At 35.3% G+C, this 12,901-nt stretch overlaps 3 protein-coding genes across 6 annotated transcripts; all 3 read left to right on the forward strand.

Moving 5' to 3' along the window:
* Positions 1-3,209: 3,209 nt before the first annotated feature.
* On the forward strand, positions 3,210-10,239 carry LOC129314689 (senescence-associated carboxylesterase 101-like). Of its 4 annotated transcripts, XM_054958200.1 has the most exons (6): positions 3,746-3,819; positions 5,924-5,989; positions 7,214-7,291; positions 7,634-7,997; positions 8,678-9,226; positions 9,310-10,239. In XM_054958200.1, the coding sequence occupies exons 3-6, from the start codon at positions 7,287-7,289 to the stop codon at positions 10,102-10,104; spliced, it is 1,713 nt and encodes a 570-aa protein (XP_054814175.1). In that variant the 5' UTR covers positions 3,746-3,819; positions 5,924-5,989; positions 7,214-7,286; the 3' UTR covers positions 10,105-10,239. The 4 variants fall into 4 exon arrangements, with proteins under 4 accessions (XP_054814174.1, XP_054814170.1, XP_054814175.1 ...); XM_054958199.1 differs by lacking the exon at positions 7,214-7,291 and having other exon boundaries at positions 3,210-3,819; XM_054958195.1 differs by lacking the exons at positions 5,924-5,989; positions 7,214-7,291 and having other exon boundaries at positions 3,210-3,819.
* Positions 10,240-10,463: 224 nt separating this feature from the next.
* LOC129302710 (uncharacterized) lies at positions 10,464-11,428 on the forward strand. Its single transcript, XM_054941607.1, has 3 exons — positions 10,464-10,918; positions 11,029-11,134; positions 11,296-11,428. Exons 1-3 carry the CDS (start codon positions 10,777-10,779, stop codon positions 11,426-11,428), a joined length of 381 nt encoding a protein of 126 aa, XP_054797582.1. The 5' UTR covers positions 10,464-10,776.
* A 111-nt stretch (positions 11,429-11,539) lies between these two features.
* On the forward strand, positions 11,540-12,901 carry LOC129314730 (peroxidase 31-like). Its single transcript, XM_054958203.1, has one exon. The coding sequence runs from the start codon at positions 11,654-11,656 to the stop codon at positions 12,635-12,637; it is 984 nt and encodes a 327-aa protein (XP_054814178.1). The 5' UTR covers positions 11,540-11,653; the 3' UTR covers positions 12,638-12,901.

The raw sequence follows: 12,901 nt of genomic DNA on the forward strand, positions 1-12,901 counted from the left end.
TTTATGACTTTGATTTCCAATAAAATCTTTTAAAAAATAAATTATAAATATGATGAAAATAGTTTTAAACAAAAATATCTATTGAAAATTGAGTTACATTTGGAATTTAATCTGGGAAAATTATTCTAAAGTTTCATGAAAGAATTTTAGATCTCATTTGATTACTGAAAAAGAATAAAATAAAATAAGTTAAAAAAATTTAAATTAAAATGAAACTAGCCTTCTCTCATAGTAGATATAATAAAATGTATTAATACAAATTATAAATGTATTCTTTTCATTTAAAAATGTAAGGCATTTTTAATTAAATTTTACTTTTCAATAAAGTAATTAACTACTTTTCAACTAACTTTATCTTTTTATATTTATTCTTATTAAATACCTTATAATATATATAAAGTCATGATTAACATGAGTACTTTTTTTTAAAAAAGTAATGATTATATTTTAAAAAATTAAAAATACCTTACATTTTTTAACAGAGAGAGTAAGAATTATTACACCCTTAAAATTTTTTTATAAATTATGATTCTTAATTTTTGAATTAAATTATTCCTTTTTCCGTATGAATGTTTTCACGTAACATAAATAATTTTTTATGCTAAATTACTAAATTGCCCACCACTCCTAAATCCCTCATCTGCCGTCTTCGTCCCTTCTGAGCTCTAAAGCCATTGAGAACTTCCGTGCTCTCTGCACGGGCAACAAGGGAGTCAGTTTGCACTTTAAGACAGGTATGAGGAACTGTGTGGTGTTCTTCGGGTCAATGAAGACTTCGTTCCTGACCGCGATGGCTTCGATTTGGGTTGGGGGGGGGATAGTAGCCAGTGACACTGGCTTGGTCCCAGGCGTCGATGAATGATTAATTTGCAGTGGCCGCGGAGAGAAGCTCATTGAGGAGAGCGACAACGACGGAGATCTAGGCCTATACAGTCCTTGGGTTGCTCTGTCGTTCTTTTTTGTCGGCTGCGAAACCCCCTCTAATCGTTCTCGCCATCACTACCTTCTCTCCGATTGCTTCATCGCTGGCTTCTCCCATGGCTAGGCTTGACTTAATGATTCTGTGAAGTTCCTAAAAACAAGCGAGTGATTTTATTGTTTGATTTTAATACTTTTGGTTCAATTTTATTGATTTGTGGAAGGAGAAGGTTGGGGAAGGAGAAGAGAGTGGAGGAGTGAGGGTGAGAGAGTTTAGAATGGTGGCATCCACGGAGGTGGAAGAGAAGGTTCAGATTGATCATGCTCGAAATCGAACTAGCGCATCAATTGTGACACTAATTTACGGGCTAGTGATCCAATCAGAATTCAACTGGGGTGGGGTTCAAACGGTAAAGCAGCTATGATAAATTATACAACGATTAAGGTTATTTTTATTCTTAATATCAAAATTTGATAAATGTTTTTAAATTTAATTATAGATTAATTTTATTTTTTAATTTTAATTTTTTTATTATCCTATTATTTTTTTACTGTTAATAAGTCTCATATTTATATTTTTTTATCATAAAATATTTGAGTTGAAAGATAAAAATAATCCTTCAAATAAAAGTTTAAAAATAAGAATGATCCTTAACTTGATAAAAATTATTAAAAAATAATGAAACTCATTAATAATTAGAGGATGTTAAATGCTTTTAATGTTAAGGTGTGGACGGAAGAAATCTTTAAAATTGAGAGACATAATTGATTCATAATTAAATTTAGAAATATTTGTAACTTTTAATATATAATTTAAGGATAAAAATGACCTTTAACTCATTTTATAATATAAGAAAAAAAATTTAATAAGGATAATATTTATTTTTTTAAATAAACAAAATGTATGTGTCTTGTAAAATAATCTGACAATAGACCTTATACATGTATATAAACTAATACCATTGCTTTTAGAAAGCAACTTCTACTTTTCATTCTTTCTTTTAAATTTTTTATTTTTAATTAATATTTTTAATTAGATTCTATATAAAATATAATATTAATATATTTATTCTTTAAAAAATGTTAGGAAAAATTTCAACTAAGGATTAGTTGCAACTTAATTATTAGTGAGCCCAAAGAAAATTTAAAATTTTAGTCCAATTCAAGAAAATTGAAATAAAAATAATTTTAATGGTGAAAAAATAAATTATCTTTCACTTGTTATGCTGAATTATTAATTATAATTTTTTTGTTTTATTTATTAATTCATCAATATGAGTTATAAATTGTATTAGTTTGTCAAACAAGCAACAACATCAATTGTTAGCTTAATAACTTTACTTATTAATTTACTAATATCAGATATTAATTATAAGACTTGTTAATAATCTACAATTAATGTTAGCAAATTAACAAGTAAAGTTTATAATTTAACAACTAATGTTATTGCTTTTAATTAAACAACTGATATCAGGTCTTATATAATTATTAACATGTCAAATTATGTAATTTACAACATATTTTGGTAAATTAACAAATGAAATAAGAAAGTTAATAACTAATGATTATGCATAACAAGTAAAGAATACTTTAATTTTTTCATTATTGAAATTATTTTCACTTTAATCTATCTCAACTGAAATTAAGTTTTAGATTTTTTTGAGACCTACTAACCATTAGTAATTAAGTCACATTCTTGATCCTTAATCAAAATTCTATCAAAATATTATTAATATAAGTTCATATTCTTAAAATAATAAAGTTATTAAAACATAATGAAACTAATTTTAGCAATAAATTAAAATAATAAAAATAAAAATAAATTTATTAAATTTAAAACTAAGGAAATATGAGTACATAAAATATTATTAGTTGAATTTGTTACCTTACATAATCTTTTTCTTCGTCCCTTCCCAACTTTCTCTAAGGATAAAAAGCTTAGAGAAAAATGAAAGAAAAGTCTCAAAATAATTTATTAATTTAAATTAAATTTTAAATATTAAATTTTAAAAATTTATAATTTAATATTTTAATTTTATAATTTTATTGTAATAAATTTATAATTTATATTTTAAATTTTAATAAAAAATATTTTTTTATCATTTAATCATGTTAAAATTTTAAAAATAAATTATAAATTTATTATAATATAGTTATAAAATTTAAAAATTTAATTATAAATTTTTAAAATTTAATATTTAAAATTTAATTTAAATTAATTGATGGTTTTACAATTTCTTTATCATTCTCCCAAAGCCCAGGCGCCTTGCGCCCTTGCCCTCTCCTTTCTCCGCCACGTGCCCAATTATCTGGCCCTCTTTTTCTGTACCCTCATTTTTCTCCATTCCCAAACACTGCCATCAACCCTCATTGCTTTCTTCTTACTGTATCTTCCCTCAGTCAACACCTTCGCTTCTCCTCTACATTACCCGTTTCCTTCGCTGGCCTTCTTGCTGAACCGGTGACCGTTCCCGCTTTCCCGGTTCAGATCCAGACCCCCACCTGCCGTCTAGACCTCTCCAAGGAGTTGTTCGGCGGCGTCAGCGACGCTTGCGGCAAGAACCTCGACCACAGCCGCTATTGTCCGGTTCTAGGCGCTGGAGGTGCCGGCTCCGGCTCCGGCTCCCGTATACGATGGCGACCTTCTTCCAATGATGCCGGACGACTCCCATGAGTGCGTGAACTCGCTCCAAGACTGGCTCACGAGTCGCAACATTCGGATTCCGCAGCCCAACGGCACCTGCGACGCTGTCCTCTGCTTCTGCGGCATTCGGCTTCACCAGATCACCCCTCTCACGGCAACTCCTCCGGGACCCACATGGCCGCCCCAACTTCTGCCGTGAAGAATTTAGAGAAGAATTGTCGCAACTCTTCCTATGATGCGTCAATGCAATTCAAAAGGTACTCTTCTTGCCACAAAATTAAAAGTAAGCCTACAGGAAGTAATTTCTTATAAATAAGACAGCATACTGAGTCCAAAACTTTTAAATAGAAGCCAGGCTGCTTCTTTTATTGAGTGACATAAAATTCTTTTAAAAAAAGTGTCAGAGAAATTAAATATTCAAAGATTTGAAGTTTGGCCAATTCTTTCCCGGTGGCATCTCGTGAAATTGCCATCCAATTGACCGAAATTTCGTCGCTAGCGGGTTGTTCGCAATTGGTTCAACAACCATGCTTTCAGAAAAATGTTAAAGACATAATTACTATTTTATTGATTATGGATTAGGTAATTTGTTGATAATAAATTAAAAATTTTGATTAAATAACAATGAAAGCCAAAACCTTTCCGGATTGTATTCCCTAGGTGATACTTTACTGATATATTTCCTCCGATTTTGAGTGTAAGATATAATTTTGAAAAACTTGTTTTGGTCTAAATTATAACAAAACGCTTATCTGTGGTGCATTAATTACATTATCCTAATCACGCGCTTCATTAAAATGAGTAACATGTCTCAAACAAGGAACTTCCAATGTCACAATTATTTGCTTGTAAAAAGAAATAACTTCTTTATATGTTCTTTCCTTATGCCGTGTACATGTGAGTAATGTTTAAAGAAATAAAAAGACTCCTAACTTAACTAAGTCTCCTTAAAAACCTAATATAAAAACCTCAATGGATAACTGAAGTCTCGAAACTCGTAATAGCTATTAAAGCTTAAAAATATTAAATTCATAAAATACATGAAAAAGTAAATGCGAAAATTCAAAAAAAATAGAAAAAATTAACTGAATTAAACTAAATGGATTCTAATAGTTCAAGTATTCCCTCCAACTCTCCCACCCTTGATGCCATCATAGATGCTATCTTGAAATCCTTATTGGATGGCACATTAGTGGCCACATGTGCTCACATCAATAGTAGAATTAAGAATCATTTAAGAAATATTCTTAAATCAACCTAGCGTATTACATCATCCATGATTTATTCAATAAAATTTTACATGTTCAATCAAATAAAATATTATGTTTTATTTTTTTATGATTTTATATTTACAATAAAATGCATATTTAATTTTTTTTACCCTTTTCTCTACTGTCATTAACCTAAAAAAAATTATATTTAATGTTATTTAAATGACATGTCTTTGTTGGGTGGATCATAAATGATGGAGGTGCACCAGGTTGATCTAAAAATTTCTCATCATTTAAATGCAAGTCTGAAGTTCTTTGACCAAAAAAAAAAAAAACCCCATCTAATCTTTAATATTAGATAAAACTAATCAACTTTGTGTTTATTAACAAATGTTGATTACATCCTTAAAATTATAAAAAAATGTGAATTTTTAATTTTACTTTTCTTTATAATTAATAATCATAATAAATTGTTATCTAGAAATTCAAACCATAATAAATAAATAAAAATAAAATTTAAAAATAAAATTAATTACTCTAATTTTGCCTCTACCAAGGACTGGAAGAGTACAAGGTTGAAGTTCAAACATTAAATTGGGAGCGTTTGTGAAAATAAGAAAAACCATTTTTCTTAACTCTAGTGAGGTAATTATGTACTATTTCTCATAGTTTTTTGATTGAAATTTATTTCTTATATTCAAAATGGGAGGTAATACCAAATGTTGAACATCCTACTTTTTGAGCAGATATATTTAAGAATAATACATCAACCAATGGTAATTTCATTCCTTCTCAGAAAGATTAATTCTCTATTTTTTTCCCCCAAACTACGGCGAGTTGTTTGGTTCAATAGACATGCTTATTTTTTTTAAAAAAAATTAAGACATAATTACTATCATATTAATCATGAATCAACAGATTTGAGAGCAGCTCTAACATAATAAAATAACTAGGAAAGTACAACTTATCTGAATTTTCTTCAACAATTTACTTTCATCAGCAATATCAATTTTGTGAAAAAATATATTTTATAATGCATGAATCAATATCAATTTTGTTGCTTGTAAAAAAGTTCAACTATTTTCTTAACTAACGAATTTTCCTGGAACCTTCATCAACAATTCATGGAAATTTTTTGCATGACTTCCAGCAACAGTGCATAGAAAAACAACAGGATTTCGATGGAAAGATTGAGCGTGGAAGTGATGCCCACGAGGTACGGCAAACAACATTTTTAATTTCTTTCATACTTTTAAAGTATATTGTAAATTTACAATTCTTTTCCTGGCGTATTAAATATTACCCCCCAGGGACCACCGATGAAAACGAAATTAAATCAAGTGGCTCAGGTTTGTAGGATGGCGTGGCTCAGGTTCATTGGTTTTTTTCTCTTGGGGGCCTGAGTGGGTTGATGCATGACCTGTCCTTAAGCTAGAGTCAGAAATAAGGGTCGGGTCTGGAGGGTCGGACTTGAAGGTTTTATTTAAATAAGGGTTTGGACTTTGAAAATGAATTTTTTTTTTAAAATAATCAGGCTTGAAGGCTTGATCCTAATAAGCCCTGTAAAAAAAGGTTTGAACTCGGGTAGACTTTCAAGTCTTGTTATATTATTATTATTATTATTATTATTATTATTATTATTTTAGTGGAACACGTGTTTGAAATCAATGATTTGCTCACCTGATCCTACACGCATTATATTATTATTAATTTTAATTTATTCTAAAATTGATTTAATATAATTTAATAAATATTAGTGTATAGTGTAAAATTCTTAATATTTTTTATTTTTCTATAATTATTATGTTTGTATATTTATAAAAAATGAATTATTTTTTAATCAAGATTTAAATTTTATTACTAGATTTCTAAATGTGTGTTGTTTAATTTTTAAAAAATTATGAGGATTTTATTTTTTTTAATTTCAGAATATTTTAATTAATTTATAATGTTTAATTTTTTTATTTTTTTATTTTTTTGAAAAAGGGCTTCTGGGCCAGCCTTGAGCTTTTCACATAAAGGCCAGGTTTGAGAAATGAGATTCAAAATGGAGAACTGGGTTTTAGAGCTCAGGCCTTTAAAGGCCGAGTCTATAAGGGCCAGGCCCTTAAGGATTAAGCCTGCTCATATTCCCAACTCTACCTTAAAGCAATGAATTAAAACTGTGTTCTCCTGTTTAGCCAACGCCCAACAGTCGAATTAGGGCCCCACAGAAACCTTTTTTTTTCAAGTTATTTTACCCAAGACTAGAAAAAGCACGCCCCAGCTCTTGACAGACTTTTAATCAGTTTGAACTTCAGCATTTGATCAGTTTCTTCTCTGCGAGCATCGATCAATTTCCAGAGAGTTTCTGATGGAACTGAAATTCAACTTCTGCGTGCGAGCAAATGTACTGTCCCCTGAGTATAAATCAACCTGAGTTCCTTTCCTTGTTCATCAGATATTGCTTTTTACGAAGCTGATTATTTCGCACGAACAGCAGGATAAGCCAATCTACCACAAATTACAAAAACATGACGTATGTATTCTCTCGTTTTAGCGCGCGTTATATAATTACATGTATGGTGTAATTGGTAACTACCTTTGATCATGTTGGTAATGGTTAACTAGATGATAAAGTATATGTTAAAACCTTTCAACATACGTTGGAACTACTTTATTAAATATTGATGAAAAGTTCTCAAGGTGTTTGTTACAACACATCAGGTATGCATTTCTAATCCGTTGAATAGCACTGGTGTACTTAATCCTTCTAAGGGCACCATCTTATTCTTGCTTTTTTCTTGGTTTTGTTCTGGGTTCATAACAAATCAGCATGGCTTATTGGTTCTCAATAACATTACATGTGTTGCCACATCAGATTTAGCAGTGGAGTAGAGGCTGCGAGTTTTGTTGCGAGCTCCAATATTCTGAGGCGTCCTGTTGAGACAATCTCGGAGCTTTATGCAGAAACGAGTTCAAAGCAGGAGGAGCTGTGCTTCAAAGTGAAGCAAGAGTTGGATTTGATGGTAATAGCATTTGTGGCCACTCCAATCTGTACTGATCAAAGTCATCTTCAAGCGCCTGAGCAATCAGATTTGATTTCATCTTCGGCTCTCAAGGACAACAATTTCCCTCTTTTTGAATTCCTCTGTAACGAAAAATTCCCATGTTTCTCCCTTCACAAGCCTGCACTTTCTCTCTTCTATCATCATCGTGAACAGCTCCATCAACTGAAATCCCGGGTACATCCTTTTACCGCAATATAATGAACCAAAGACTTAACTACCAGATAAGAAAAGTAGTCAATTTTATTTATATACACTAGACTAGATTGTTCCTGTTGCAAGGGGGTGGAGGAGAATTCATTTGAATCAATTTATTATTGCATAAAGAGCATTAATATGACAAACAGAGAAATTGCAGAGTGTAATGATGGAAGTAGATAATGAAATAATGTAGCATGTTAAGGGGATCATAATTCTTAATTAGTAGCAACAAAACTTAGAACAGAGAAAAGACATCGTACACCACCCAACGCAGCCGGTGGGAAGGGAGGGGCTGCAAGGAGGGGGCAATAATTAAAAAGGACGGCATTGTAGGAGCAAGAATAAAAGTTTTATCCCTTAAAGTAAAATCAGCTATATGAATTATATATCTTTAAATACATCATTCATCAATATGAAACGAAGGAAATATATATATATATATATATATATTTTTAAAAAAGATCACAGTGTTTAAGAATAGTGATTCAAACAGTGAAAAATTATACTTCTTACTTATTAACTTATATTGATGTGTGTGTGTATTGACCAACGGGGAATCAGGAATGAGGTTCCAAGTTATAAGACAGCTTATCCTGAAAGTCCCGTCCCATTTGCCAAATGATAGCTGGAAATGAATTCATCTTCATGCTATGCAGATTGATAGCTCCAAGCCGCTGATGGTAACTGGGCATGCTGTTGGGGGATCCATTGCTTCTCTCTTCACTCTGTGGCTGTTAGATAACCTCACCACTGGCTCAGGTAGGAAACACTTACCCCTCTGCATCACCTTTGGCTCACCCCTTTTGGGTGATACACACCTTCAGAAAGCCATTTCACGGAGCCCTTTCTGGAATTCATGCTTTCTCCACGTGGCCTCTCTCCAGGACCCTCTTCCCAGGTTCCTCATTTCAACCAATGTGTACAAGCCATTCGGAACATTTCTCTTGTGCTCTGAACAAGGCTCTGCTTGTTTCAACGACCCTGAATCTATTCTGGAACTTTTAGCAGAAATGAAGCCCGCCCTGAGTGATCCATATGATCAAAAATTTCACATTCATCAGTATTCAGACATTGTCCAAAATCTCCACCGCAAGGTTATTTGCAAGGCTTTTGCTTCACAGCCCCAAAGCATGGCTCATTGTGATTCACTAGAAGCAGCTATAATCATTCAGCTTGCAGCACTAAGCCTTTCACAAATCCAGCAGGTACGCATCTCTCTCTGGCAGTGCCAGTCACTGTTGCTTGATATTTTCTAACCGAAACCATCACTTGTCACCGACACTGACAGGACATGGTGGAAAAGCTGAAGCTGCCCGAGATCACATTGCTGAAGAAGAAGAAAGATTTGGATCCGTCCAAGAGATTGAATGACGTGAAGATATATATGGCCAATATCGAATGGTACAAAAAGTTCTCCAAAGCTCAGGAGACAGGAATGTACGACATGTACAAGAAGCATAGAAATGAAAGAGACCAGGAAATTGTTTGGTGGAAGAAAGAGCTCACACTTTACTGGAGAGAAATGGTTGAAGAGGCAGAGACGAAGCCTCAAAAGGAAGGAGCTGCTTTTCGCACCCGCTGGCTCTATGCTGGAACAAATTACAGAAGAATGATGGAGCCACTTGACATTGCTGACCACTACGAAAGGGGTGGAAAAAACTATGAGACTGAAGGAAGGTCCATACATTACCGGCAGCTAGAGGAATGGCTCAAGGAAGACAGAACGCCTTCACCTGGGGGATTATCATGCACTACGAACAAACAGAACGTGGAATCAATTCTGACGCTGGATTCTTCTTTCTGGGCATGCGTGGAAGAGGCTCTCATTGCTTGCAGGGACATGAAGAGCCGTGAAGAATCTAGTACTATGCAGAAATTAAGTGAGTTTGAAGAATATGTTTATGGGTCGCTCAAGAATTATGCAGTTTCGCCTGAGATTTTCTTGAAGCACAGCACCTACATGCGTTGGTGGAATGAGTATCAGCTGCTCAAGGAGGCATCCAGTGATTCAAAACTCGCTAGCTTCATGAAAAACCCTGACAATTACAAGCTCTATTCTATAGGGCTTTTTGATTTCCAGTGAAGTTTGACTGTTGAAGAATTGCGAGCATAAGTAATAATGAAGTAGTACAATGAATGCTTTGATTGGATTCCTCTAAATATTAAAAAAAAATAAATGCTTTAATAAAAGTTTGGATAATTCATTTTGAGACAGTTAGTGCTTTGGTACAAGTTTGGGAAGTTTATTATGAGTTTATATCATGACTTTCCTTAATCTACACTAGTAATGGAAGTATTTGTTTTGTTGTTGTCATTATTTCCCCCCCTAAATTATATACTCTACACGAACCCTCCTCTCCCAGAAGAAGCTGCAGTTACACAGAGAGAGAGAGAGAGAGAGAGAGAGAGATGCAACATTGAGGAATGAGGAAAATGAAGATATAATATATAATGCAGCAAATCTGAAGATGCTGCCAAAACTGTCATCTTCATGCTCCTAACTGGCCTTCAAATCCAGCCTCGTCTACCATTGAGATTCTTGACTCTTTCTTAAAAGGCCTAAAGAATTAAGATCAGCTGCTGGAGGCACGGACCACAGACCAAATGGCTATAAATTAATAATATAATAGTACTTTAAAAGATAAATAATTTTCTGTTCATCAGATTACACATGTCACAAAGAGCATGCATGATAATAAATAGGTTTTTAAATTAGACAGGAGGAGACATGCATGGAGGTAGAGCCGGCTAGCACATGCAGCGAATTACAGAGCCGATCATCGCATGCGCCTGTCCCAGTCCATCTTTTATCTTAATGTATTATCAACATTACAGGTTACACCCAATGGCCGGCTATGCTAATTCAATTTTGCGTAGCAGCGGACTTATCTGGATCTGTATGTACTAAGTAGCTTCTCTTTTGTAGGTCCGACATGCAATTTATAGTACTAGTACTTGTTTCCTTTCTAATAACTATTTTTGTATTTTTGCTTTCAATGGCAAACAGTTGTGTCTCGTATTATACTCCCAGCGAAGAAATGGCTGATGGAATATTTATTTTCTGACAAAGCTGGTGAATTTACAAAATTCATGTATGCAACGGATAACCTAAGGTGAGAATGAACTCACATTCAAGTTTAGCAGTTTTTTTTTTTCCCCTAACCTGGATTCGAGTTTAGCAGTTGGATAATTATCATGTTGTGATTCCTTTTCTCCTCCAAACTCCCAAGTCCCCACTCGACCATAACCGTACCGTGTTAACGTTGTTACGTAGTGATGTTATAACTGCCCAGCGCAGTAAAGGGCCCTCTGCATTGGCAATTTTACCTGTTGCACGTGTCACCATTCTAGTGGCTCTCTACGATGGAGTCATGAAGAACGCGACCGAACACCCTGGCATGGAGTAGGCCCTACTCCAGGGCCCCCCGGAGGCCCGGACAGCTAAAAGCACGCATCCCGTGGATGATGGTCCAGGGCATGGGGCGTATGTTGCCTCCCCCCTCTCTCTCCCCCCCCCCCCCAGGTCCTTCTTAATTGCACTTCCACTTTCTTCCTTAATTGCCCCCCCCTCTCTCTCTCTGCAGCCACCGTCACTTCTGGAGATTGCTCTGTGACTGTACTGAAGGCTTTCAATGGAGGGAGCAACTATTGTCGCGCTCTTCGTCGCAGTTGTATCCCTTGTACTTGTAAGACCGTCAGAGTCAAGACTCAGCCTCGACTACTACAAACATTCTTGCCCCCAGTTCACCAAAATCATCCAAGACACCATCACCAACAAGCAGATCACCAGCCCCACCACCGCCGGTGCTACCCTCCGCCTCTTCCTCCATGACTGCCTCGCCAACGGCTGTGACGCCTCTGTCCTCATCTCATCCACTTTCTTCAACAAAGCTGAGCGCGACGCCGACATCAACCTCTCCCTCCCCGGCGACGGCTTCGATGTCATAGTTCGTGCCAAGACCGCTCTCGAGCTCGCCTGCCCCGACACAGTCTCCTGCGCCGACATCCTTGCCGTCGTCACTCGAGACCTCGTCACCATGGCCGGCGGTCCCCATTACAGTGTCTTCCTAGGTCGAAGGGACAGTCGCATCTCCAAGGCTTCTGCTATAGAAGGCCATCTTCCGAAACCGACAATGTCGATGTCGCAAATCATCGAGATCTTCGCGGCCAAAGGGTTTTCCGTCAGAGAAATGGTGGCTCTGAGCGGAGCACACACTATCGGGTTCTCGCATTGCTCTCAAATTAGCAACGACATTTACAATAACAGCAAGCTGTCGCAATACGATCCTCAATACAACCCTCGATTTGCGGCGGGCCTGCAGAGAGCGTGCGGCGATTATAAGAAGAATCCTACCCTGTCGGTGTTCAATGACATTATGACCCCCAACAAGTTCGATAACATGTACTTCCAGAACCTGCCGAAGGGCCTGGGGGTTTTGAAATCGGATCGCGGGCTGTACAACGACCCGAGAACGAGGCCGTTCGTGGAAGAATTCGCAGTGGATGAGAACAAGTTCTTCCAGGCATTCGCACAAGCAATGCAAAAGCTGAGTCTCGTTGGAGTACAGACAGGGAGAAAAGGAGAGATCAGGCGCAGGTGTGACCAGATAAATTGATTTGATGTTAATTAATTCTTAATTTGGTGGTTTGCGAGAATCAGATAGAAATACTGATACGTGTGTCTGAGTGTAGTATGAAGGGATGAGAGTGATCCTGCATGCGTGGTTTGCTTTTGTGGAAGCTGCTTTTGTTCGCGTCCAGAATAGATGAGTTATGGTATTCAATAAAGCTCCTAACTTTTTTTGGTTTTATTTTGGAAGCTGGCGTTTGTGTTGATTTGAGCGAATAAAGTTGCTAGTTTATTAATTGAAGTTGATTTA

Source organism: Prosopis cineraria, unplaced genomic scaffold (genome assembly GCF_029017545.1).
Source record: "Prosopis cineraria cultivar Desert tree isolate PC_DT_omini unplaced genomic scaffold, ASM2901754v1 PC1, whole genome shotgun sequence".
NCBI classification, from domain to species: domain Eukaryota; kingdom Viridiplantae; phylum Streptophyta; class Magnoliopsida; order Fabales; family Fabaceae; genus Prosopis; species Prosopis cineraria.